The sequence below is a fragment of the Thunnus maccoyii genome, chromosome 18 (assembly GCF_910596095.1).
Source record: "Thunnus maccoyii chromosome 18, fThuMac1.1, whole genome shotgun sequence".
In the NCBI taxonomy this organism is placed as follows: Eukaryota; Metazoa; Chordata; class Actinopteri; order Scombriformes; family Scombridae; genus Thunnus; species Thunnus maccoyii.
Genome location: NC_056550.1, coordinates 5,960,133 through 5,987,011, shown reverse-complemented (window position 1 = coordinate 5,987,011; position 26,879 = coordinate 5,960,133). Strand labels below are relative to the sequence as shown.

General features: G+C 40.8%; 2 protein-coding genes across 4 annotated transcripts; both read left to right on the top strand.

Annotated features, from left to right (window-relative positions):
- Nucleotides 1-12,683: 12,683 nt before the first annotated feature.
- LOC121883861 lies at nt 12,684-18,104 on the top strand. The gene is made up of 3 exons (XM_042392318.1): nt 12,684-14,199; nt 15,895-16,020; nt 17,970-18,104. Exons 1-3 carry the CDS (start codon nt 13,063-13,065, stop codon nt 18,102-18,104), a joined length of 1,398 nt encoding a protein of 465 aa, XP_042248252.1. The 5' UTR covers nt 12,684-13,062.
- On the top strand, nt 16,737-26,508 carry LOC121884075. Of its 3 annotated transcripts, XM_042392646.1 has the most exons (3): nt 16,737-20,353; nt 21,451-21,508; nt 24,099-26,508. In XM_042392646.1, exon 1 carries the CDS (start codon nt 18,145-18,147, stop codon nt 19,054-19,056), a length of 912 nt encoding a protein of 303 aa, XP_042248580.1. In that variant the 5' UTR covers nt 16,737-18,144; the 3' UTR covers nt 19,057-20,353; nt 21,451-21,508; nt 24,099-26,508. The 3 variants fall into 3 exon arrangements, with proteins under 3 accessions (XP_042248580.1, XP_042248578.1, XP_042248579.1); XM_042392644.1 differs by having other exon boundaries at nt 21,451-26,508; XM_042392645.1 differs by having other exon boundaries at nt 16,737-21,508.
- Nucleotides 26,509-26,879: the final 371 nt, after the last annotated feature.

The window sequence follows — 26,879 nt, the reverse complement described above, 5'->3', positions numbered from 1 at the left end:
CTCGGTCCATAGTTTGCTGCGTTGAAATCGAAAATGTTGCATCCAGACAATGAAGAGTCAGTCAAGTCCAATGACTTCCATCTCAGCACCATCAGCAGTGTTGTCCATAAGTACACCAGCAGCGCGCAGTCTGTGCATGTTGTTGTTGTAGTTGAGGCTCCTGTAGTGGTTGAAGTGCAGTTCACTCTGGTTCCTCCCCTCCAGTACTGTGGGTGTGTCGTCATCTGACAGGGTCGCTCTCTGCAGAGTTTCATTATGAAGCTGTTCGTTGAAGTCAGAGCGAAGCTCCCACAGTCCCACGGATCAACCGCGCCGCACATGTCGCTGTGCTCAAACTCTGCTACTCTGCGCGCCACCTCTCTTGAACATCACATTCAGCAGTCCACTGATGGGTATCCGAACAAGTATGACTCCGCCGCGGGAAATGATGACACCGAATCCTTGAGGGTCGCCCTCGTCCAGCTGTACATCAAGCTGAGACACCAAATCCCGGAGAAAGACAAATATCTGCCGCAGTGAACCAAAAAACACTCCGCTGACTCGGTCCATGGTTTGCTGCGTTGAAATGGGAAACGTTGGATTGTGACAATGAAGAGTCAGTCAAGTCACTGATTCTTATTGAGTTAAACGTCGGGGAAAAAACCCGACCGGAGTTTTATCCCGGACGTTTATCCCGAGATCTATACCGGGGTTTATGAACATAATTTTCGGAATACGTAAAGCAAGTAAAGGTTTCTACCGGGGTTTATGCCCGAAGTTTATCCCGAAGTTTTATCCCGGAGGTTTATCCCGGAGGTTTATCCCGGACGTTTATCCCGAGATCTATACCGGGGTTTATGAACATAGTTTTCGGAATACGTAAAGCAAGTAAAGGTTTCTACCGGGGTTTATGCCCGAAGTTTATCCCGGAGGTTTATCCCGGAGGTTTGTCCCGAGATCTATACCGGGGTTTATGAACATAATTTTCGGAATACGTAAAGCAAGTAAAGGTTTCTACCGGGGTTTATCCCGGAGGTTTATCCCGGAGGTTTATCCCGAGGTCTATACCGGAGTTTATGCCGGAATTTTATCCCGGAGATTTATCCCGAAGTTTTATCCCGGAGGTTTATCCCGAGGTCTATACCGGAGTTTAAACATCATTTTCGGAATACGTAAAGCCGAAGTTTATGCCGGATGTTTATCCGATAAACCTCACACACATAGTCACACATCATCCCGAAATTGATTCCCGAAAATGTGATAACATTGAACACTGCTCCTCAGAAACTGCAAAGTTTTCTGGGTTTATACTCTGACCAGTTGTTGGACTTCGTATTGGGAAAAAAATATTTCAATCCCGCTGACAGACACAAGAACCGGATCCGGCATTCAGATGAAGGACTAACGATCAGTAAGTTTATGGATGATTAAATGGCCAAAATCTCGGCTGTTTACCTCCGAAAATGTGAAGCTACACTCTTCCGTAAGTGGGTCAAAAATAACCGGGATTACAATCAATATGCTATCTTCATCATTTATCACTAAATCATTGTTAGAATTTTATACAAGAATGATTGAACATTTGTGAAGTTGAATTGTCATTTTTAAACATGTTTTCAAGATTAAAAGAAATGTTCCTTTCAGACAAACTGTGTGTGAGATCATTGGTTTATTCTTATTTGATTGATTTATTTGTTTGCACGTTAAAAGTACAACTATTGTGAAAGATGTGATATGTTCACATAAGGTTGAAGTGTAAAAGCAGCTCCAACAGTTCAGTCTTCCTCGGCAGATGACATCAGCTGCTAGCAGTGATTCAGACTGCTGCTGGCAACACATGATGAGACATGAGCAAGTATTTGGGAGGTGCACACAGTTCACGGTCATTTGTCATAGAGAAGCTAGCCAATAAGATGTTAGTGGCTAGCGCGTCACTGTGCCATACAGTGTCCATGAACCTGACTGTTGGCCAGGAGGAAAATAAAAAGTTTGGATCGGTCAAGAGGCAACATGTCACTCACTCAATTGTTGATAGTCAGACTGTGTCTGTGTATGACAGTAACAAGTGAAGCCTCCACCTTTGTCACTGTTCTAACAGTAGTTGAAGTATGTGAGGACATTCATTCATCATTCTCACAGGTTATGATGTATCAGTCGGACATTATCTGGTCCTTTCTTCATGACTTTCTGCTATTTTGTCTCCGTAAAAACCTTCATGAAGTAATCATTCATAAGAATTTGAAATGATAAAGCTATAATCAGATACAATGAGAAATGTGTTTTTCATGCAGAAATGAGCCTATTTTGAAATCACTGTAAGCTTTAATTAAGACCAACATTTGATCAGAATGAGGTTTGGGAGGGGAGGAGGACAGATGAAGACTGCCAGATTGTTTCATGAACGTTAGATAAAGTGAGAGGCCACAGCACGCTTCAATATTCCACATGACCTGTCAGCAGGGTCGGTGAGTGAACTTTGATGTTTGAGGACACAACAGTGTATTACACTCTACTGAGCAACGGCTCGATCTTCCTGCAATATGTGCCTCTCACATTGTGTTATGTACTCACTGATGTATGTTGTGCTGGACTTTGAACTCTTAATCACCTACACAAACCTGCACATTGTCCGTGCGTAAAACCCGCGGGAACATCTTTACGCACAGGCTACTTGGTTTTTGTGGCGTGTGAAGTTTTCCTTGTTTGTTTTTCAGAATCACAGCAGTGTATCCAAGTTAGAATAACTTGATATTCTTCAGAAATGGAGATGCTTTTTTTTTCTAAATACTGACATATAAAATCCCAGATCTGTCTGTGTGTAATGTGTAAATAAAGTTGAAATGAGGTCAATAAAATAAACATGTCATGTTGTAAATAGACTACTTGATGTAACCTCTCCTATTTGCCATTGTGCTGAAGGTTGTCAGTGGAAAATAAAAGAGTGACAAAACAGCAATTTTCTGAAAATGATTCATAGTTTTATTGACAGATTGAAAGCGTGACAGGAGAAAAAAAATGGTCTCATCAAATCATTGTGTTACAGCCTCTCTAAACATACAGAGGCTCAGCTGGAGACCGAAACATATACAAGGACACCAAGATCTCTGAGTTACCATGAAAACAACAAGCTTCGTTTTAACAATAATAAACTGTACTCAAAGTGCAAAGAAAGCAAAGAAAAAGGGAGGAGATCCCGGCCAAAAGGAACAAAAGACGGGGAAGCTACTGAGCCAGCCACGCAATGGGCCGTCGCACCCAGCGCATCCCCCTAAACTATCAAAAGCAAAATATCATCTAAACTTAACTAAAACAAAAGCCGAGAACTGGACTACCGGTGATCTCCAACCCAAACTAAAAAAAACAAACTAAAATAATAAAAGCCAAAAGTTGATGAGACGTTGGTTGTGTATTTCTCTGCATCTCAGCACCATCAGCAGTACTGTGCTGTGGGAGCTGCCGCAGTGAACCAAAAATCACTCCGCTGACTCGGTCCATAGTTTGCTGCGTTGAAATCGAAAATGTTGCATCCAGACAATGAAGAGTCAGTCAAGTCCAATGACTTCCATCTCAGCACCATCAGCAGTGTTGTCCATAAGTACACCAGCAGCGCGCAGTCTGTGCATGTTGTTGTTGTAGTTGAGGCTCCTGTAGTGGTTGAAGTGCAGTTCACTCTGGTTCCTCCCCTCCAGTACTGTGGGTGTGTCGTCATCTGACAGGGTCGCTCTCTGCAGAGTTTCATTATGAAGCTGTTCGTTGAAGTCAGAGCGAAGCTCCCACAGTCCCACGGATCAACCGCGCCGCACATGTCGCTGTGCTCAAACTCTGCTACTCTGCGCGCCACCTCTCTTGAACATCACATTCAGCAGTCCACTGATGGATATCCGAACAAGTATGACTCCGCCGCGGGAAATGATGACACCGAATCCTTGAGGGTCGCCCTCGTCCAGCTGTACATCAAGCTGAGACACCAAATCCCGGAGAAAGACAAATATCTGCCGCAGTGAACCAAAAAACACTCCGCTGACTCGGTCCATGGTTTGCTGCGTTGAAATGGGAAACGTTGGATTGTGACAATGAAGAGTCAGTCAAGTCACTGATTCTTATTGAGTTAAACGTCGGGGAAAAAACCCGACCGGAGGTTTATCCCGGACGTTTATCCCGAGATCTATACCGGGGTTTATGAACATAATTTTCGGAATACGTAAAGCAAGTAAAGGTTTCTACCGGGGTTTATGCCCGAAGTTTAATCCCGGAGGTTTATCCCGGAGGTTTATCCCGAGGTCTATACCGGAGTTTATGCCGGAGGTTTATCCCGAAGTTTATCCCGGAATTTTATCCCGGAGATTTATCCCGAAGTTTTATCCCGAGGTCTATACCGGAGTTTAAACATCATTTTCGGAATACGTAAAGCCGAAGTTTATGCCGGATGTTTATCCGATAAACCTCACACACATAGTCACACATCATCCCGAAATTGATTCCCGAAAAAGTGATAACATTGAACACTGCTCCTCAGAAACTGCAAAGTTTTCTGGGTTTATACTCTGACCAGTTGTTGGACTTCGTATTGGAAAAAAATATTTCAATCCCGTTGACAGACACAAGAACCGGATCCGGCATTCAGATGAAGGACTAACGATCAGTAAGTTTATGGATGATTAAATGGCCAAAATCTCGGCTGTTTACCTCCGAAAATGTGAAGCTACACTCTTCCGTAAGTGGGTCAAAAATAACCGGGATTACAATCAATATGCTATCCTCATCATTTATCACTAAATCATTGTTAGAATTTTATACAAGAATGATTGAACATTTGTGAAGTTGAATTGTCATTTTTAAACATGTTTTCAAGATTAAAAGAAATGTTCCTTTCAGACAAACTGTGTGTGAGGTCATTGGTTTATTCTTATTTGATTGATTTATTTGTTTGCACGTTAAAAGTACAACTATTGTGAAAGATGTGATATGTTCACATAAGGTTGAAGTGTAAAAGCAGCTCCAACAGTTCAGTCTTCCTCGGCAGATGACATCAGCTGCTAGCAGTGATTCAGACTGCTGCTGGCAACACATGATGAGACATGAGCAAGTATTTGGGAGGTGCACACAGTTCACGGTCATGTGTCATAGAGAAGCTAGCCAATAAGATGTTAGTGGCTAGCGCGTCACTGTGCCATACAGTGTCCATGAACCTGACTGTTGGCCAGGAGGAAAATAAAAAGTTTGGATTGGTCAAGAGGCAACATGTCACTCACTCAATTGTTGATAGTCAGACTGTGTCTGTGTATGACAGTAACAAGTGAAGCCTCCACCTTTGTCACTGTTCTAACAGTAGTTGAAGTATGTGAGGACATTCATTCATCATTCTCACAGGTTATGATGTATCAGTCGGACATTATCTGGTCCTTTCTTCATGACTTTCTGCTATTTTGTCTCCATAAAAACCTTCATGAAGTGATCATTCATAAGAATTTGAAATGATAAAGCTACAATCAGATACAATGAGAAATGTGTTTTTCATGCAGAAATGAGCTTATTTTGAAATCACTGTAAGCTTTAATTAAGACTAACATTTGATCAGAATGAGGTTTGGGAGGGGAGGAGGACAGATGAAGACTGCCAGATTGTTTCATGAACGTTAGATAAAGTGAGAGGCCACAGCACGCTTCAATATTCCACATGACCTGTCAGCAGGGTCGGTGAGTGAACTTTGATGTTGAACCTTTTCTGGCGCTGAACCTTGTTTGAGGACACAACAGTGTATTACACTCTACTGAGCAATGGCTCGATCTTCCTGCAATATGTGCCTCTCACATTGTGTTATGTACTCACTGATGTATGTTGTGCTGGACTTTGAACTCTTAATCACCTACACAAACCTGCACATTGTCCGTGCGTAAAACCCGCGGGAACATCTTTACGCACAGGCTACTTGGTTTTTGTGGCGTGTGAAGTTTTCCTTGTTTGTTTTTCAGAATCACAGCAGTGTATCTAAGTTAGAATAACTTGATATTCTTCAGAAATGGAGATGCTTTTTTTTTCTAAATACTGACATATAAAATCCCAGATCTGTCTGTGTGTAATGTGTAAATAAAGTTGAAATGAGGTCAATAAAATAAACATGTCATGTTGTAAATAGACTACTTGATGTAACCTCTCCTATTTGCCATTGTGCTGAAGGTTGTCAGTGGAAAATAAAAGAGTGACAAAACAGCAATATTTCTGAAAATGATTCATAGTTTTATTGACAGATTGAAAGCGTGACAGGAGAAAAAAAATGGTCTCATCAAATCATTGTGTTACAGCCTCTCTAAACATACAGAGGCTCAGCTGGAGACCGAAACATATACAAGGACACCAAGATCTCTGAGTTACCATGAAAACAACAAGCTTCGTTTTAACAATAATAAACTGTACTCAAAGTGCAAAGAAAGCAAAGAAAAAGGGAGGAGATCCCGGCCAAAAGGAACAAAAGACGGGGAAGCTACTGAGCCAGCCACGCAATGGGCCGTCGCACCCAGCGCATCCCCCTAAACTATCAAAAGCAAAATATCATCTAAACTTAACTAAAACAAAAGCCGAGAACTGGACTACCGGTGATCTCCAACCCAAACTAAAAAAAACAAACTAAAATAATAAAAGCCAAAAGTTGATGAGACGTTGGTTGTGTATTTCTCTGCATCTCAGCACCATCAGCAGTACTGTGCTGTGGGAGCTGCCGCAGTGAACCAAAAATCACTCCGCTGACTCGGTGAATAGTTTGCTGCGTTGAAATCGAAAATGTTGCATCCAGACAATGAAGAGTCAGTCAAGTCCAGTGACTTCCATCTCAGCACCATCAGCAGTGTTGTCCATAAGTACACCAGCAGCGCGCAGTCTGTGCATGTTGTTGTTGTAGTTGAGGCTCCTGTAGTGGTTGAAGTGCAGTTCACTCTGGTTCCTCCCCTCCAGTACTGTGGGTGTGTCGTCATCTGACAGGGTCGCTCTCTGCAGAGTTTCATTATGAAGCTGTTCGTTGAAGTCAGAGCGAAGCTCCCACAGTCCCACGGATCAACCGCGCCGCACATGTCGCTGTGCTCAAACTCTGCTACTCTGCGCGTCACCTCTCTTGAACATCACATTCAGCAGTCCACTGATGGATATCCGAACAAGTATGACTCCGCCGCGGGAAATGATGACACCGAATCCTTGAGGGTCGCCCTCGTCCAGCTGTACATCAAGCTGAGACACCAAATCCCGGAGAAAGACAAATATCTGCCGCAGTGAACCAAAAAACACTCCGCTGACTCGGTCCATGGTTTGCTGCGTTGAAATGGGAAACGTTGGATTGTGACAATGAAGAGTCAGTCAAGTCACTGATTCTTATTGAGTTAAACGTCGGGGAAAAAACCCGACCGGAGGTTTATCCCGGACGTTTATCCCGAGATCTATACCGGGGTTTATGAACATAATTTTCGGAATACGTAAAGCAAGTAAAGGTTTCTACCGGGGTTTATGCCCGAAGTTTTATCCCGGAGGTTTATCCCGGAGTTTTATCCCGGAGGTTTATCCCGAGATCTATACCGGGGTTTATGAACATAATTTTCGGAATACGTAAAGCAAGTAAAGGTTAAACGTCGGGGAAAAAACCCGGGCCGGAGATTTATCCCGGACGTTTATCCCGAGATCTATACCGGGGTTTATGAACATAATTTTCGGAATACGTAAAGCAAGTAAAGGTTAAACGTCGGGGAAAAAACCCGGGCCGGAGTTTTATCCCGGACGTTTATCCCGAGATCTATACCGGGGTTTATGAACATAATTTTCGGAATACGTAAAGCAAGTAAAGGTTTCTACCGGGGTTTATGCCCGAAGTTTATCCCGAAGTTTTATCCCGGAGGTTTATCCCGAAGGTTTATCCCGGAGGTTTATCCCGAGATTTATACCGGGGTTTATGAACATAATTTTCGGAATACGTAAAGCAAGAAAAAGGTTTCTACCGGGGTTTATGCCCGAAGTTTATCCCGGAGGTTTATCCCGGAGGTTTATCCCGAGGTCTATACCGGAGTTTATGCCGGAGGTTTATCCCGAAGTTTATCCCGGAATTTTATCCCGGAGATTTATCCCGAAGTTTTATCCCGAGGTCTATACCGGAGTTTAAACATCATTTTCGGAATACGTAAAGCCGAAGTTTATGCCGGATGTTTATCCGATAAACCTCACACACATAGTCACACATCATCCCGAAATTGATTCCCGAAAAAGTGATAACATTGAACACTGCTCCTCAGAAACTGCAAAGTTTTCTGGGTTTATACTCTGACCAGTTGTTGGACTTCGTATTGGAAAATAATATTTCAATCCCGTTGACAGACACAAGAACCGGATCCGGCATTCAGATGAAGGACTAACGATCAGTAAGTTTATGGATGATTAAATGGCCAAAATCTCGGCTGTTTACCTCCGAAAATGTGAAGCTACACTCTTCCGTAAGTGGGTCAAAAATAACCGGGATTACAATCAATATGCTATCCTCATCATTTATCACTAAATCATTGTTAGAATTTTATACAAGAATGATTGAACATTTGTGAAGTTGAATTGTCATTTTTAAACATGTTTTCAAGATTAAAAGAAATGTTCCTTTCAGACAAACTGTGTGTGAGGTCATTGGTTTATTCTTATTTGATTGATTTATTTGTTTGCACGTTAAAAGTACAACTATTGTGAAAGATGTGATATGTTCACATAAGGTTGAAGTGTAAAAGCAGCTCCAACAGTTCAGTCTTCCTCGGCAGATGACATCAGCTGCTAGCAGTGATTCAGACTGCTGCTGAGTCGGTGAGTGAACTTTGATGTTGAACCTTTTCTGGCGCTGAACCTTGTTTGAGGACACAACAGTGTATTACACTCTACTGAGCAATGGCTCGATCTTCCTGCAATATGTGCCTCTCACATTGTGTTATGTACTCACTGATGTATGTTGTGCTGGACTTTGAACTCTTGATCACCTACACAAACCTGCACATTGTCCGTGCGTAAAACCCGCGGGAACATCTTTACGCACAGGCTACTTGGTTTTTGTGGCGTGTGAAGTTTTCCTTGTTTGTTTTTCAGAATCACAGCAGTGTATCCAAGTTAGAATAACTTGATATTCTTCAGAAATGGAGATGCTTTTTTTTTTTCTAAATACTGACATATAAAATCCCAGATCTGTCTGTGTGTAATGTGTAAATAAAGTTGAAATGAGGTCAATAAAATAAACATGTCATGTTGTAAATAGACAACTTGATGTAACCTTTCCTATTTGCCATTGTGCTGAAGGTTGTCAGTGGAAAATAAAAGAATGACAAAACAGCAATATTTCATGAAAACAAAACAAGCTTCGTTTTAACAATAATAAACTGTACTCAAAGTGCAAAGAAAGCAAAGAAAAAGGGAGGAGATCCCAGCCAAAAGGAACAAAAGATGGGGTTAGATTGTTCCCATTCATGGTTTTATCTTTATTTGTTAATAAATGAGCATTCAGATGAGTGACTGTGATTATATTATCAATAGGCTAGATAATATCTGATGTATATTTAAAATAATGGTGTAGGCAACTTAAGAGAGCTTTACAACATTATCATACTCTTTGACACATTTTGTCTTTCACAGGATCCATTTACAAGCATCACTGAAAGTTAAAAATTAACTGTAAGGAAGGATATAAGTACAGTGGAAGCCACTTATAATGATCACGTCTGTCTGGGTCAAATATCAGTATAAGCAGATGATTATTATAACCTTTTCCTTTATTTGTCATGCAGAATACCATCTAATTGACATTCATATATTTATTAGTCCCCATGAATATAAAGATACAGATTTTAACAACGGTTTCAAAATACAGTACAGCTGTTTCAAACGCCATGTGCACATTTTTGAAACGGTGAAATTAACTTAAATCCCCTCATTGTCATAAGTTTCGGGGAGACTACATTTTTCATTGAGAGAAAACGACTTTTTGTCTCTGTCATGATTTCAGTGTCCACGCAGCAGCAGCCACTTATCATGGGAGTAAAGTGCAAAAATAGATTTACATGGTTTAAAATGTTTTTCCATATGTTGTCATGTATGAAGAGACCCAAAATGAATACTGTAGGCTGACTGCTTGTTTTCTATAGGTGACTTATTCAAACAGCATAAATGTTGTATAGGAATGATTCTGTCTCAGAGCTTTTTGATAAGCAGCTGATCACTGTAACTTTATCACTATACGCAGTTACCACTGTATACATTTAAACACAGCAGAAGGTCATAGTTTGGGCTTTATTTAATTTTCTTTTGAATTAATAAATAAATCATTTCAAAATAATGCTGGCACACTTTGATTTCTTAAATGATAAATGCTAAGCTTTTAAATAAGAGTTGCGAGTGCGAAAAGACATGATGGAACCATCTTTTGAGAGTCTGTTTCTGTCTGTCGGACATTCTTTGACATGCAGCTGAGTTAAGCTTGACCATAAGCCTGCCATGGAGCAGGCCACGGTAAAAAATATCCATAGATTTCACAGTGGAAAACTGTGAAACTGCAACAGTCCAAAACTGTAAATCAAAAAAAGGTTGAACACAGTTTTTGAAACGGTAGAACACTCTTCCATAATAAATACAAAATGTACCCATTAAAAAGTCAATAAGACCCTATAAGCTATAAAACAAACACAAAGGCTTAATTAACACACACACACACACACACACACACACTAAATGCACTACTCAGCATATTAATGATCAATTAATGAGTGTGTGAAAGAGCTATGGATGGATGAACGGATGGATGTGTTATCCTTTAGGCATCACCCTCATGGACGGTGGTATATCTATGATCACCCTGGCCAAACAGGCCTATTTGCAGGCCTATTGAATCAATGAATTTTGAATATATTCATCTTCCTGGTTTTGAATCTATTCATCTTCTGGGGCAAGACCAGAAAGCCTCTGCACACACTTGGACGAAATCGAGCTCTGCACAAGGTAAGGTATGTCGTCATGATTGGTGAAATCATAAAACATATGAAAATGTCAATTCAACACATTGAAGAGTTCATTCTAATCGAAGTTATTAATGAGTGGTGTAATATTTAGACGCGTCTCGTGTTTACAGATTACTAGCTAAATTTGCTGCCTAATGACAAGTGCTTAGCATGTAGATTTTTGGCCATGTGTTGATGAAAACATTACTTTACAACTGTATTAAGCTTATGCTTCGATTAGACCTGCAACTTCAAGTGTAACCGAGATGGTCATGAAATGTCAATCACGTTTGTTTTTATCTGCATGCTTAGTAACGTCCTAATCGAAATCTCGCTTTGATTGAGAATTGCTAATCCATCCTGTGCACCGAAACGATATCCGATTTCATTAGCCAACGCTTTTGCTTGGTTACTGAGTGGTGGATAGAGTAGGCTATTTCCACTATTTGGGTTTTAACACAGTCCGTTTTTATGTTGCAGGTTTATTTTCTGCATTTGGGAGATTTCGCCGACTGGTAAGACATTGCTCAACTGTGTTATGGAATGTTAACGTAAAAGTGGCGCGGTGAAAAGTTTCTGGGGAGGCATGCTTGCTTGCTTTTTGGCCTCGCTGTCCTCTCGTACTTGTGGATTATTCTAACCGAACACACATTTTCGACATGCAGAGTAGCAGCTAGGTTAAGTGTGAGGCAGAAATACCGGTAGATAACATTGCTGTGGAGTTATCCCCAACATAAGTATAGGCTTCCATATGTTTGGAGCAGGTGTGACTCTTTTTTGTTATTTTTATCAGCGAGGGTTGTTATCACTGAGTGGGGAGAGTATTAGCTTCGCTGTTGCCTGCAAAGTGCAGCTAACTAGCAGCTTGCTTGGGTTACTGTTTTGCGGTTTATTGAGTGGTGGAGACAGCAGGATTTCTGTTTCGCCGCCAAGAAGTTAACTCTGCCTGGTTTATTTTCTCCACTGAATGCACTGAATGGCATATTCGCCGACTGGTGAGACCTTGCTAAATGTTGTTGAGTAGATATGTAAAGGTGGCGTTTGCGTTGAGAACTCAGTTGGGTTGATTAGCGGTTGGGAGAGGGGCTTTTTCCTAGCTCGTTTTCCCCACGCTTTCCAGTCTCATACTAGAAGTGTTCTGTCTGAATGCGTAGTAGGTTCTGTGAGGTAGAAATAGATATTATTGCTGTGGAGTTATTCCATCTGTCCGACATTTGCTTAATTTTTATTTTGTTTGGAGTAAATTAAAAGTTTTTTTGCTCAGATTTTTTATTAGAGAGTGCTGTTATGAAAATAGCCTTCCTGCAGACAGCAAAGTGCAAAATAGTTACATATGCTAGTTGCTAGTTTCTGTGCATGCGGTTGGGGGAGGGTCCGTTAAATTTCAGCTAAATTTGAGGCAGAAAATGATTGTGAAGTTGTGAAGCTAGTATTGCATTTTCCCAAATATTGCATTACCTTTTCTTTTGTTTGGGGGAGTGAATTGTAAGTTTTTTTCCCCTCAGTTAAATTTGAGGCAGAAAATGATTGCATTGCTGTGAAGTTACTATTGCATCTTCCCAAATATTGCATTACTTTTTATTTTGTTTGGAGAGTGAATTGTACGTTTTTCCCCCTCAGATTTGAGAGGACTGTAGCCTATATGAGTATATGGGCTGTAATATGAGAATAGCCATGCTGCTGCCAGCAAAGAGCAACTAAGGCAAGGTGAATAAATAGTTCAGATAGGCTAATGTTGTTTTCATTAATGACTTCACTATGTCCTATTCATGTTGCATTTGTGGTTTGTCTCTTGAGTCATTGAAGGCGTATGTTTTGCATTGCCAACTGCATCGCAATGAACCCCGCATAGTTTTCAAATGTGTTGAAGTTGGTTGTAAGCGTGTGTTTGCCAAATATGTCTCCTTAAAGGCTCACTGCTATCGCCATCATACTGGCAAATCAGTGTCTTCACAAGGCTTCACTATGGAATCCTTGAAATGCAGTTTCACTTTGTGAGTGCCACTGTGATAGCGTGAAAGGGTTGGTTGCACATCTAAAGGAGCACATAGATGGGGGATGTCCAGTGAACTGCCCAGTGGCAGGACGTAAAATGGTGTTCACTGTAAAATCTACCTTCACTGCCCATATGTCTAGAAGGCACAGGGACTGCCCTGTCAATGTCATCAGCAGCTCATGTGGTAGCGGTAGGTCAACACATTTTGTTGACTCGTGTCCCTCCACAAGCACCACTGTAACTACAGAGCAACCAGGCTGTCTGTCGGATAATGAAGACACTTTAGAACACAGTGGTTTTGAGGATCTGTATCTCAGAAATGTGTGTTTGTTCTACGCAAAGTTACAAGGGCAATATTTAGTTCCAACCTCTACTATCCAGATCATAGTGGAAGAGATGCAGAACATTCATGAGTTGGGGCAGACACATACATTGAGCAGGCTAAATGTACTTCTGCAAACACTGGTATCAGACGAAGTCAGAGGAAAAGTATGTGATGCTGTGAAGGAATCAGACTTGTTCTCAGCTTGCCACACTGGCCCAATGAGAACAGCCTACTCTAGGACTAAGTGTTTTAGAGAAATGTTTAACTTTGTGGAGCCCAAGCAACTGTTTTTGGGCAGAGATGAAAACAGAGAGAAGCGATTTGCCTACTATGTTCCAATCTTGGAGACACTGAAGAATATGCTCACATCAGGGTTTTGGAAGGGACTGATGTCAGAAAATCCTCCAGAAAATTCTCCAGACATTCTCAGTGATTGCTGTGATGGCAAGGTGTTTAAATCGAACACTTTCTTTCAGGATTTTCCAGCTTGCCTTAAGTTGATTTTGTACCAAGATGCCTTTGAGGTTGTGAACCCCTTGGGTTCAGCTAAAAGGAGACACAAACTTCTGGCTGTGTATTTCTCCCTACTAAATTTGCCCCCCCATATGCGATCAACCGTCGACCACATGCAGCTGGTGCTACTCTGTAGAGAAAAGGATTTTACAGAATTTGGCCATGCCAAAGTTTTCTCTGAGTTGGTATCTGACTTGAAAATGTTAGAGGAGAGTGGGATAACAGCTGATGAATCTGTTTTGAAAGGAACTCTCTACTGCATTGTTGGAGACAATCTTGGCTCACATTGCATTGGAGAGTTCACTGAAAACTTAAGCTCATCAGAACATTTTTGCAGATACTGTCTAATTTCTCATTCTGAATTTCAGACTGACTGCACTTTGTCTGCTGTCCTACGAACACCCAAAAATTATTCTTCTGCAGTGGACCAGATTCAGATGACCGGCAACGTGGAAGTGCAAGGGATAAAATTCAGGTCAGTTTTCAATTCTTTGCAACACTATAATGTGTGTCTTCCTGGCTTGCCTCCTTGTCTAAGACATGATGTCTTTGAGGGTGTCCTCTCCTGACGTGGCACTGTATCTGAAGTACTTTGTGAAAAAAAGAAAATGGTTCACATACCCTCAATTGAACAGGCGGATTAAACAGTTCCAATTCAAAAACACAGATGCCTCCTCCAAGCCATGTGAAGTCAATCCTAAAACACAGAAACTGTCCGGTCATGCCATACAGAATTGGAACTTCTTGAGATTTTTGCCTCTGATCATTGGAGACAGAGTACAAGATCCACAGGACGATGTATGGCAATTGACCCTACAATTGAAGGACATAGTTGACTTCACATGTGCTCAGAGCATCTCAAGATCGCAGGTTGCTTACCTTGATGCTCTCATTCAGGAATACATGGACTCTCGGGAGACACTATTTCCTGAAACCAACTTGAGACCCAAACATCACTACTTGCGCCACTATCCAGGGTTGATGCTAAATTTTGGCCCATTGATTAAGGTCTGGGCTATGCGCTTTGAAAGTAAGCATAGCTACTTCAAAAGATGTGCAAGACAATTGAAGAATTTTAAAAACCTGCCTCTCACCCTTTCAAACCAACATCAGTTGTTACAGGCTTACCTTACAGCTGGATCTGTTGGTCCTCAAGATTTGCAAATGAAGGACTGTTGTTGGGACGGGCAGTAGTGCGTTGGTTATTAGCAATAATTCATAATTATCATAGATAATTATGAATTATGAAAATAAGATATTGTTAACCTTAATCAACAATTCGGCACCAACTGTTGGATCTGTGAGGAACACAGTTGATTATTTGCAATAATTATCAATTATCAAGGATAATTAACTAATTATGACAATTAATAGAATTATTAATATGAATTAACAAATACGGGGCACCACCCGGAAACCGGGACCAATAACCAAACCAGAACCAGAATGTTAATATCTGAGAGATATCAACATTCAAGGATGAACAAAAAAGGGTGAATTCGAGCTCTGACTCCTTCAATCAGCCACTTTTCACAATATTACACACAATAATGACAGAAGAACTTCTCTTTAAAGATATAACAGTGTTTATTAAACTTAGCAAAATTAACAAAGTTAACAAATGCTTCATTCAATAAACGACTATTCTAAAATCTAATCCTACCAAACAAACACAACAGCTATGTACAGGGTTGGACACATGCAGGGTAATGCATGTGCGTGCGTGCGCGCGTGTGTGTGTGAGCGTGTGTGTGACAAGATGGCGACGGGGCCTGACGTGATGACGTCGTCGGTCTGCGACGCGGACGTGACTACGGGAGGAAGTCACGTCGCGCGAGAACCGGATGGCAGAAATGTGGCGGTGTCTTGGTTAGACAGAAGCAAGACGGCACCGCCTAATGGACGGCGTCTCGCACTCACCCACTTCTGTGAAAAACACACGTCTGATGGCGGATAAGGAAAGACAAAGCGAAGCTTTGTCCGACGTTATCTGACCATCAGATGTGCAAAAGATGTCGGTGCGTGTATGTGTGTGCGCGCGCGTGTATGTGTTAGTCAGAAGAGAGAAGGAAGAAGGAGAGAGCGATCGTGAGAGGAAGAGAAGCTTTGTCCACAGACAGCGTGTGTACGGACGGCAGTATGTAACGCACGTTGTCTGGTTTCTGATCGACAAAGCAACTTACTTCCTCACTCACAATGGCACAAACACAGCAGTAGTCCCGAGCGGGACAAACACAAAACAGTCTAGCGTGGTGAACACAACTAAACAGGCAGCAAACTTAAAATACTCCTAAGAGTAAAACAGGAGAAATGGACTCGGCGGTCCGTCAACAGCACAACAAAACAATAGCAATAAAGCAAAAGCTAAATGCTATACAACAGCAACTGATGCTGATAAGAACACACAATTAACACTGCCTCTGCCCAGACTTATGCCTCTTACTTGGGTCACTTCAGAAAGCGAGCAGGGTGTGTGTGTAATCCGTCGTTATGTCCGGCTTTGTCCTGGGCTCGGATGCAGACGGTGGCCGTTCTCGCACGGTCGGCGAAAAGCACGGCAGCTGGCTCTCGGCGGCGTGGCGGAGAGAACAGCAGAGTCGACTCGGTGAAGAAGCATTTCTTCCGTCTCGAGGAAATTGAGGATGCTAGTTGCAGCAGCGGTCTCTCTCGGATCCGGGAATGTGTTCGGGTGAACACGGGCGAAGTCTCGTCTCGTCCGGCGAGGGGAGTCTTCGATGAGGGGAAAACACGTGCGTGGGATACCCCCTTTAGTCAGCTGACTCACAGAGGAACAGGAGTTACCCCTAGCTCAGTGACATGGGAAGGGCATGTACTTCAGGGCACGTTCAGTTTTTAAAGGGGCGGTGATGTCATGGCTGCATGATCAGGACGCTCCGCTGTGCAGGAGCGTCTCCGCCAATGAGACTGTATGTTGACTGCTCCCTGCTGAGGTGTGAAAATCGCAAAACATCCTTGGAAATGGAGTTCGCAATGGACTCCCATTGTCTAAGCAGCATTTTTGGCGCTATTTCTTTGTCTCGGGGAAAACAAAGGAATAAAGCACCTCGTGGTCAGGCCTCACAGGTTACATGTAGGCCTTCTTTGTGTGACCTCATGGTTTGAGGCCCAACACTGTTCACCGTTTTGTTCTGAGTTTTACTCTGAACAAATTAACAGTGCAGTGGTGCAGTTTGGTTTCACAGAGACAAATGCTAAGATCACAGCAGATGTTCAGTACAAAGGGATAACTTACAAGAGGGGTCAATTTGTTGTCACTAGGAATGATGATTTGGTTCAATTTGGTGAACTCATTCAGGTCATAGCGAAGGATGACACTGCTGTTCATTTTCTATTGAGACTACATGCCACAGAATTTTTGCCACACTACCGCATGTACTCTGTAAAAAACCCAAGTGAAAAATTGCAATGCTTTCACATTAATGACCTCCTAGATGCTTGGCCATTGTCATCCTACATCAAAGATGGACACCAGATTGTCCCATTGAGGCACAGCATATTGTCAATATAAATGTGAAACAGAAATTGTAGTGATGTACCAATCAGGAATTTTCCTCTCGAGGCAGAAATATAGGCCAAGACGGATTCAAATAACAGGATGATGGTCAATGTTCTTGCCATTTTTACCAAACGTAAAAGCCAGCTTCTGTCATAGTTTTGCTGTTTCATGAAAAATGTACTCATGCCCATGCCAAAAAAACCCCTACATGATTTTGCTAAGACACTTTTGTTTTGATACAGTTAAAAGCAAATGCAAGGTGCTTGTTTGCATAGAATGGTGATTGTTTGCATAGAATTGTGAATGTAACACAGCCCAAATTGTTTTTGTTTGTGACAGAAATGTCAGAATCCCAGACTGAAATGATCAGAAGGACCATTGCTACAGTATTTCCAGATTACTCTGAAGACATTCTAAGTTCAGTGATGGATGCTCTCAAAGCGGTGGGTGTAGAGACTTTGGATGACCTCCACTATATAACTGAAGTTGATTTGTTGCCCACACTAAAACCAGTTCAAGCCAGGAGACTTGTTACCTGGGCTAAAAATACTAAGTATTAAAGCTAACTTTCCTCACCATTGACTTCACAAAACCAGCATCATTTTGTGTTGAAAAGTGGACAAATGTTTCCTTTGTCTAATTACAGAGTCTGTCACACCACCTTTGTCCTCAGTGTGTGCATCTCCACTGCCCAGCCATATCTTCCTCCCCATCGCCCACTTCTTCTGTGACATCTTTGTCCTCAACATGCAACACACCATCCTCTTCAGTCAACTGGATTGAGAAGTTTGAAATTCCTTGGGCTAAACTCCCTGAAGAGCTCATGCAATTTCTGGCAAGACAGAAAAGGCCTTCCCCAAAACTTAGACGTGAAATGATCAGGGTTGTTGTAGCAGCTGTAATCAAGGTGTGCAACAATCCTACCAAACAGAACATGACACAGATTGCTAAGAGGATGGTGGCGAAGTACCCAAAGTCTCTCCAAGACGTCATTGATGGTGACGTCGTTGGTTCTGGATATGACTCGATTGCCAAGCAGCTACAGACTCAGGTGGAGAACGTAAAAAGACCAGACACGCCAAAAATAAAAAGACGTAAACAAGACACTGAGGAAGAGGACACAGATGAAGTCACACCAAGCCAACGAGCAACTGTGCAGGACACCTATGGGTGTGTGAAGTGGGATCCAAAGTTTATGCCAGTGACTGAAACTGTGGAGTCTCAGAAGATTAAGAAAGAACAAATGAAGAAGATGCACGAGGACATGCATTACAATGCAGAGGAGATCAAAAAGTTGGTTGTGGCAACTTACTTCTCCCAAAGAGGAGACATCAACAAAGGAGTGACCTTAAAGCACCTTCGTCAAGAGTGGCCTTTTCTGTTTAAAGAGCCTGGCATGGCTGCACACTTTGAAGAATTGACTGGTCTTAGTCTCATCGGCACCTTCATTGGAAATGTGGAAAGAAAGGGCAGACGTCTTCTGGAATTCTTCAGACATGTGATTGCACCAAAAAACAAAAAGGTCCAGGATGTGCTGATGAAATGCCATGCTGCAAAAGGGCCATCAGGCAGGTGCACAGAGATCATTGAGATGTTTATCCTTCTGATGACCCGTTTCACTGAGAAGGAAGAAAGCCTTTTCCATTTCGTTGATGATACTTGTCTGGCCCATGAGATTGAACTGCAGAGGCTTCCACCAAACCCCTGTATCATTGTGTGTGGTAAGTTTGCCTAAACCCTCAAGGTGTACTGAATGCTGGTGTACTGAATTGATTTGTTCCTGTTGTACTGAAATGACTTGGGGATAGGGGGTGGGGTTCAGTGGATGATTTGAGTCCAATGTTTGCGTGGGGTTTGGTGGATTAATGTGTCTCTAATGTGTGCCTGCTAGTCCAGGTATGGAGGTTGTTCAGTCTGCTGCCATCATGTTGGAGGGGTGGGTGGGTTTACAGGAGGCATCACAGGTTTCTTAATGTGAACCACAGTTTAACTCTTTTGTTATTGGCTGTTTGTTTTGTTCTTTGTACTTGTCATTTTAGGGTCCTCCTGTTTTGCAGCCCAGACGTACATGCTGTCCATTGACCAGGAGGTGGTCAATGACCACATCACTTCTTTCATGTTGGCTGTCTGTCTGATGTTTGGGAGCTACTACGTTTTCAACATTCATTACCCAGTGGAGCTCCGCTCCACACTGGAGTTTCTCCAGAGGTAATTTTGTCATTTTACATTGTAACAATAGATGGTCATACTCTATCCTTATCCTTTATTATTTACCCTCTAAAGTTATGTAAAACGTGCACATTTGTTTTACTTAAGGTGCTTCTTCGCCATAAACCCGGAAAGAGGAACAAAGGTTGAATGGAGAAAACAGAAGAAAGTGCTCCCAGTCAATCCCAGAGTGCTAACATTGATTTCAGACCTGGCCGACTATGAGTGGAAATAGAGTAGCCTATCGACATGTTTCAAAGAGATGCCTAGGGCAGTTCCTGTTGTTTAACGTTACAGTTTTTGCTGATATGGTATGTCTGTTAATGATTTGTTACTGTTACTGAGTCTGTTTCCGATCTGGCTGACTATAGATGGAAATATTGGAAATATAATGGAAATAGTGCCGACACTATGGTTAATGAGAGGAGAGAGAATACTGACATGTTTAAAATAAATGTATAGAGTACTTACTATTGTTTTAGGTTACAGAGTTGCTGATATTGAAAAGAGCGTTAAAATTTGTTACTGATTTCAGATATGGCCGACTACACACTGTAAAACCGAACAGTATAAGCTTATTAAAAATGATGAGTTGTATTATTAAATTAAAAACAGCTATTACAAGGCAAAATGTTTGAGTTATTTCAACGAATTTTTAATTTTAAGTGTACAGTACTTAACCACTTTAATGATTTTGATATATTGTACTCAAATAATTTGATAGTAATCACTTAATCCGCGTGACGTCACGCACGTGCGTACGTGCCTCTTCGCCAAAGTGGAAATGTCCGCCATTACTGCTGCTACATCCCTGCAGTGCACAGGTAAGAAGTTTGCTTAAACGTTTTTTGCATGTGAGTTCTTTAGATATATTTAGAGCCTAAAGCGAAAGAAAGAGAGATTGGTAAACTTGCTGTGGGACTGCTTGTGACGATATTTTAAGCGAAACGTGCTGTGGCATGCAGCAAGTTTCTCGACCTGACCAGCTAATTGTTGCTAACTTTAACTGTTACCATGCTGGCTGCAATGAAAGCGGTCATATGGTTTTCCGTGGTTGCCTTAATATTTTATTCGTTAGTTTAGTTACGTGTTTTGTCGGGTTTAATTAACGTAACTAATATTTGGCGTGTCTTAGAGTTACTTCATGCATTTGAAAAAACTGTTAACCATATCTGCCTAATTAAAGAGTGAAAGGCAATTAAAACGTTGAAAACACTGAAAGTTAACGTTAATTATTAGAGTACACAACAATAATAGTTATTCTAATGTTTCCCGTTGAGGCGGACCGTTTGTGATGCATTAATTTATTTGTGCAGGCTTTTTAAGTTTTCTGGTTCTTTTCTCAACCAGAAATTGGCGGCATGCGACCCCATTTTAATCGGGCAAGTTTTGGCAAGTTTCAGTAAAGGCAATGGTTTGCATTCAGTTTTTGCCCCGATGTAATGCTGGAACGTTTTACTACACGTCATGTATTTTAGTAAGGAGAGATCATTAAAAAAAATTAGTCTTGTGATTTGTGTGTGAAATAACACTCTCATGGTCAAGGTCAGGGCACAGTGTCCAGGGTTTGTGCAGTAACCTGACGTCCAAAGATTAGCAGTGTTGACGAAAACATAATAAGTAAAAAGAAAAACACCCAACATCCTTATTTGCCTGCTAAACTTAAGAGCCAGTATAGACTTTTGTTTGTTATATTTATTTGGTGATAAAAGGACCGTTCTAACCATTTGTATTTTTTTTTCCTATGAAAGTGTTTTTCGGGTGTCCTTGGGTTTTGTATATTAAAGTCTGAAACACCATATTTCATGTAATTTCTGTAATGTAAGGTAACTGACAATTATTCAATGCTTCTCTATTACTTTGCTCTGGTTTTGTAAAAAGATTGCAGCCTATCTCACTTTTCAATCTCTTCTCTCTTCAGGTTGAAATTGAAGCAACAAAAGACTGGCTGAGATACAGATACCAGATTCTTCAATCTGGTATGTTTATAATGCTCTGCTCGTACCAGTTCTCACTCTAAATATTAGAGTTGTAAATAGAATTTTGGTTTCCAATGGCTTGGAGGTGCAAACTCTGTGCTACTCTCTTTGATAGAAAGGCACAGTTGCTTGAACATTATCGTTTACATCATAGCAATGTCTCCTCAGTCAATCAATTGCCTTGTCTCTATGACAACTGTGTCTGCACATTTCATTCAGTAAATGCATTGAAAATTCACCTAACCCGGTTACATACTCAGACGCTTGTGCAAAGTGACAATCAAGAAGGATATGTGTCATTTGTCTGTGCTGTGTGTAAATTTAAAGAACCTTTTAATGACAAAACTCTTCTCAGTCATTTAAGGATGCATTTAAAACAACACGAGATGGTGGATTGTCCATTCAAAAATTGTCAGTACCGCACTAATGTGTATTCCTCCTTTAATGCCCACAAAAGTAGGAATCATCTAGGCTGTGAATTCTCAGATTTTAAGACAGAAATTGTCTTGACAGAAACTGACGGCCAACCCATTCAGAACCAAGTTGAATCTGATGAGGCTGGTCCGTCTCAGAATTTTCTTGAGCTGGAAGCTCCAGAGTGTAATCCTCCCGACTCTGGATATGACGCTGGTGAATTGCAAACTCAACTGAGAAAAAATTTGGCTTCTTTGTTCTTGAAAATGCACAGTGTTCTGCATGTGTCAGAGACAGCGATACAAGACATAGTGGAAAATCTGGCACAAATATTCACGTTGTCCAAACCCCTTGTGAGAGACTCTGTCATCAAGGTTTTAGGAGAGCATGATCAGTCTATCAATGAGGCCCTTCTTGAGGAATTGGTGGAAGCTGTCATGAAAAGTAATGTTTTTGTCAGTGCTACTGCTGAAGGTGCAGAGCTGTCCAGTGCTAAACGGAGGAAAACATTTGTAAGAAGTCACTACCCTCTGGTAATGCCAGTGCAATATGCTGTGGATTCCCTTGGACACACAGCAGTGTATGTTCCAATACTACAGATGCTTCAAACAATGTTTAAAAATACAGATCTTCTTGACAAGATTCAAGAAACTAAACCATCACCACCTGGAATGTACATGTCTCATGAAGATGGAATGTATTTCAAAGAAAATCAATTGTTGTCAGCGGCAGAAGACCTTAAGTTGTCTCTGATTTTATATGTGGATGACATTGAACTAGCTAATCCTTTAGGCACAGCTAGAAAGATCCACAAGCTTTGTGCGGTGTACTGGTTGCTAGCCAATGTGCCCAGTATATATAGGTCCAGCCTTCATATCATACAACTAGCTCTGTTGTGCAAAGTACCTGATCTGCAGAGTTGTGGTTATGAAAGTGTTCTTTCACCTTTGCTGAAAGACTTGCATACTCTTGAGCAGGATGGCATTTTTATCGAACCTGTCGGCCAATGCGTAAAGGGCACTGTCATGTGTGTTGCTGCTGATAATTTGGCTGCCCATGGTCTGGCAGGCTTTGTGCAGTGTTTCAGGGGACACTATGTCTGCAGATTTTGTTGCTGTACTACAGACCAAATACAGTCCACTGAAGTTTCTGAAGGAGAGTTTAGCATGAGAACAAGGGCCTCCCATGACGTACATGTGCAGAATGTTGTGCAAGGAGAAAATGCATCTCATTTTGGTCTAAAGGCTGAGTGCACTCTCAGTAAGACACTACAGCATTTTCATCCTATTTCTGGTTTCCCACCTGATATACTTCACGACCTTTTTGAAGGTATTGTGCCAGTTGAGTTGGCCTTGTGCATTCGTGAAATGATTCGTCTTAAGTATTTCACTCTTGAATATCTTAACACAAAAATACGTTCATTTCCATATCAGCACTCTGATAGGCTTGATGAACCACAACCAATCCCAAAGAATTTTACGGCCAAACTAAGCATTGGTGGAAATGGACATGAAAATTCCACTTTGCTGAGGTTATTGCCCCTTATGGTGGGAAGTAAAGTTCCTGAAGGAGATGAAACCTGGGCTATTTTGATGGACCTGAAAGAAATCGTGCAGCTAGTACTCTCCCCATCTTTCACAGAAGATTCCATCCAGTACATGCAGACTAAGATAAGTGATCACAGACAGGGTCTTCAAGCAGTGTTTCCAGATTTTAAGCTCCGACCCAAACATCATTACCTTGAGCACTACCCAGAACTAACAAGATGTTTTGGGCCTCTGGTTCACTTATGGACCATGAGGTTTGAGGGAAAACATCGCTTTTTCAAAAGGGTGATACATGACACACAGAATTTCAAGAATGTCTTGAAAACTCTTGCAACCAGGCATCAGCACATGATGGCGTATCACCTCAGTGCACCATTGTTTTTCAGACCCCACACACGAGCCTCAAGTGTCACCTCTGTCCAAATCGCCACACTGCCGCAAGTGGCCAAAGACTTCATAGAGACAAAGACAGAAAGCCAAAACATATATAGTACTTCAAAGGTCTCCATAAATGGCACAGATTTTGCAAATGGAATGTTTGTGTCTGCAGACCAGACTGGAGGACTTCCAAATTTCAGCAGAATTGAACGTGTTCTGCTTGTGGATAACTCTGTTTCCTTTCTTTGCAGGAACTACAAGTGCTGGTACAGTGAGCATTTACGATCATTTGAGCTGACATCAACAGGCAACACCTCTGTGCTTCAGCTGTCAGAGTTAAATGACACTGTAAGTCTCATGGCATATGATATTGATGGGCATTTGATGTTAACGCAGAAAAGATTTATTTTGATCAGAGACTTGCAGGATTAAAATGTATTTGGAAATGAGGATCTATAGACAGTGGAGAAAATAATCTGCCCTCTGCTGGAAATAATCAGTGCCAGTGACACTGCCCACCACAACAAGCCAATAAAGACTAACTGAACAGATTGTTTTGTTTATTGCAAACGGCAGGCGTTTGAAGTTAATGATACTCATCAAAAACAATATTTTTTTTCATTCTAAAATGAAAATTTGAAGTACATTTCTGGCATTTCTTTTGAACAACATCATGATTATATGTTATCAAACTGGATGGTTCCCTTCAATCGATGTAAGTCAGTATATTTATTTTGATCAAAGAGTCAAATTTCTTTGTTACTCTAATCCAGTAAATCACTGATTATACAAGTTGAAAAATTTCAGAGTTTGAATATTACCATTAAAATTATAGTCATATGAATAGAATGGACACAAATCAGAAAACAGGCATGTGTTGAATATGCTTTTCAATCATGGGTGTCTTTGAAATTACGATGTTTCCATATGCAATAAATCCTGCTTTAATTAATGTTATGTTTTTCTTGGGGGTTAAGGTTACGATCACAGTACACATTCAAAGATTTGTAGACTGGAATGAGGTATAATAAATAACTGGACTGAACATGATTAATAAATGTCTATTCATTTTATTAATCAAAAATAATGCCTCTGCCACTGTGTGAATGAATGAAAATCCACATCTTGGAGAAAACAATTCTGAGTACATGCCATTCAAATTTACCATATTGTATGGATATTGATAATTTTGATAACTTAATAACTGGTTCTAGCCCAATTTCTGTTTGCCTGAATCATTCATACTCTCCAAAATATACAATTTCATGATCTATTCCAAGCTTCAGTTTGCTTCAGTATGCTTAAATATTAAGTGGCCATTTCTCACTGTTGTCACTTGGACTGCAAACTCCAGTGTAAATTAGTCAAATCTATAGTTACATGAAAATAAACAGTACCATGGAAATTCCATAGTGCTACCTTTTTTTTGTAATGCTGAAATCCTGCCCTTGAAGCAATGGTAATATTACCAAGTTTCAGGTTTATCTTAATAAATGCCATAGTTGCTATGCCATGTGTCAACAAAATGTACACTCGCCCCTAAAAGATTAATTGCTTATTTTTTATTTTATGTTACATATGGTGAATCAAATCACATTCATAGATTGTAATTTTTTTTTTTTTACTGCTATTTGTCTTCTGATAAGCCACTGATATATTTTTCAGCAATCACCCTTTAGAAATAGCTGAGGGAGTCTAGGGCCTAAGGTAACCCTTCTGTTGTTGTCTGCAGGTGGCGCAGTCTGAACCAGACATTGGTGACTTACCGGTTGGGCTCTTGATCAGTGCCACTTCAGATGCCATGTACCTCTGCCCAGAGAAGGTTGCGGTCGTGCTCGAGGGTAAAACAGTCATTGATTTTCCCACATTCGCTGACGCATTTGTAGTGCTTTTCGCACTGATTTATGCACTGCATCTGAATTACCCAAAAGACATGGCAAATACTTTTGACTTCACTCAGAAAGTCTTGATGGGTCTGGAGGATGGAAACATGGGACCCAGGGTCTTGAGCCTCAAAAATGAACTTTTGGCAGTGGAGTAGTTTGTTCCTGTTTTAAAACATCTTAGAGATGTGTTTTTCAAAGATTTTTATTGTTCAATTTTGAATGTGTTAATGTTCAAGAAAACTCATTCTGTACTGGTAAGATCCCATACCATGCGGTTGTCCACTATGTGGTTCTTTTGTCAGGCCATTTTGTTAGGCCCTTGCACTATTGTTCAATGTTACTGTTCCTGTTTTTGCACTGAATGGAAGCGTATAGGGCAAGATATTGATGTATAACGTGAAAGTTGTCAACCAGCAGAGATATTGCCTTAATATTCATTGTCATGTAACTCTTTTTAATATGCGGCCATTATAAGCAAACTGAAAAATTGGTGAACAGAACGGTTTATGGCAATATTTGGATAATTTTGGTATCAATTGCCTTTCCTTGTCAGGAAACGTACAAAAATGTTTTTAACTTGCCACGATTGTATATTAATATCATGATAAAAATTGGCATGTACCATTATAGGAGTATATACATATTGTCCACTTCTATAGTTTGGGGAAAAAAGTAATTTCCCAAAGGCCCCTGCACTGTTTTTGAAGGTGTTATCGTGCTAATTTCAGTGTAAAATGTTTTTGGTTACTAAATAAAATAGTAACTTGCATTTGAATCATCTGTGTTAATGTGTTTTTAATGTTTACTCAAAATATGTTTGTATTTTTTAGTCAAATCTACTTAATAAAATTGATGTAATCAGTTTCAAAAAAAAATTAAGTTGCTTCACATGGAATTTTGAGTTAAAATTTCAAGTGAAATATTTAAGTATAGGGAGGATTGTACAACTTTGTTGAACTTAAACAAGTTAAGTTCACATAAAGTGAAAATAGCTTTACCAAGAAATTAAACATTTTCTGGTTAAGTAACAAAAATTTTACGGTTAGCTATACTTGATTTTTATTAGTAGTCTGAAAACAAAATACTGAGTAATAATGATGTAAGTAAGAAAGTTTATGTAACTTAAAATATTGAGTATGTGTCACT

Bases quoted from the DNA above. Each gene is read 5' to 3' on its own strand.
- LOC121883861 (XM_042392318.1), top strand. From the start codon at position 13,063: ATGGTGTTCACTGTAAAATCTACCTTCACTGCCCATATGTCTAGAAGG. The intron at 14,200-15,894 runs CGAACACCCAAA...GAGAGCGATCGT, and splicing joins GCACTTTGTCTGCTGTCCTA to GAGAGGAAGAGAAGCTTTGT. The intron at 16,021-17,969 runs GTCCCGAGCGGG...CTAATTACAGAG, and splicing joins ATGGCACAAACACAGCAGTA to TCTGTCACACCACCTTTGTC.
- LOC121884075 (XM_042392644.1), top strand. From the start codon at position 21,583: ATGGCTTGGAGGTGCAAACTCTGTGCTACTCTCTTTGATAGAAAGGCA.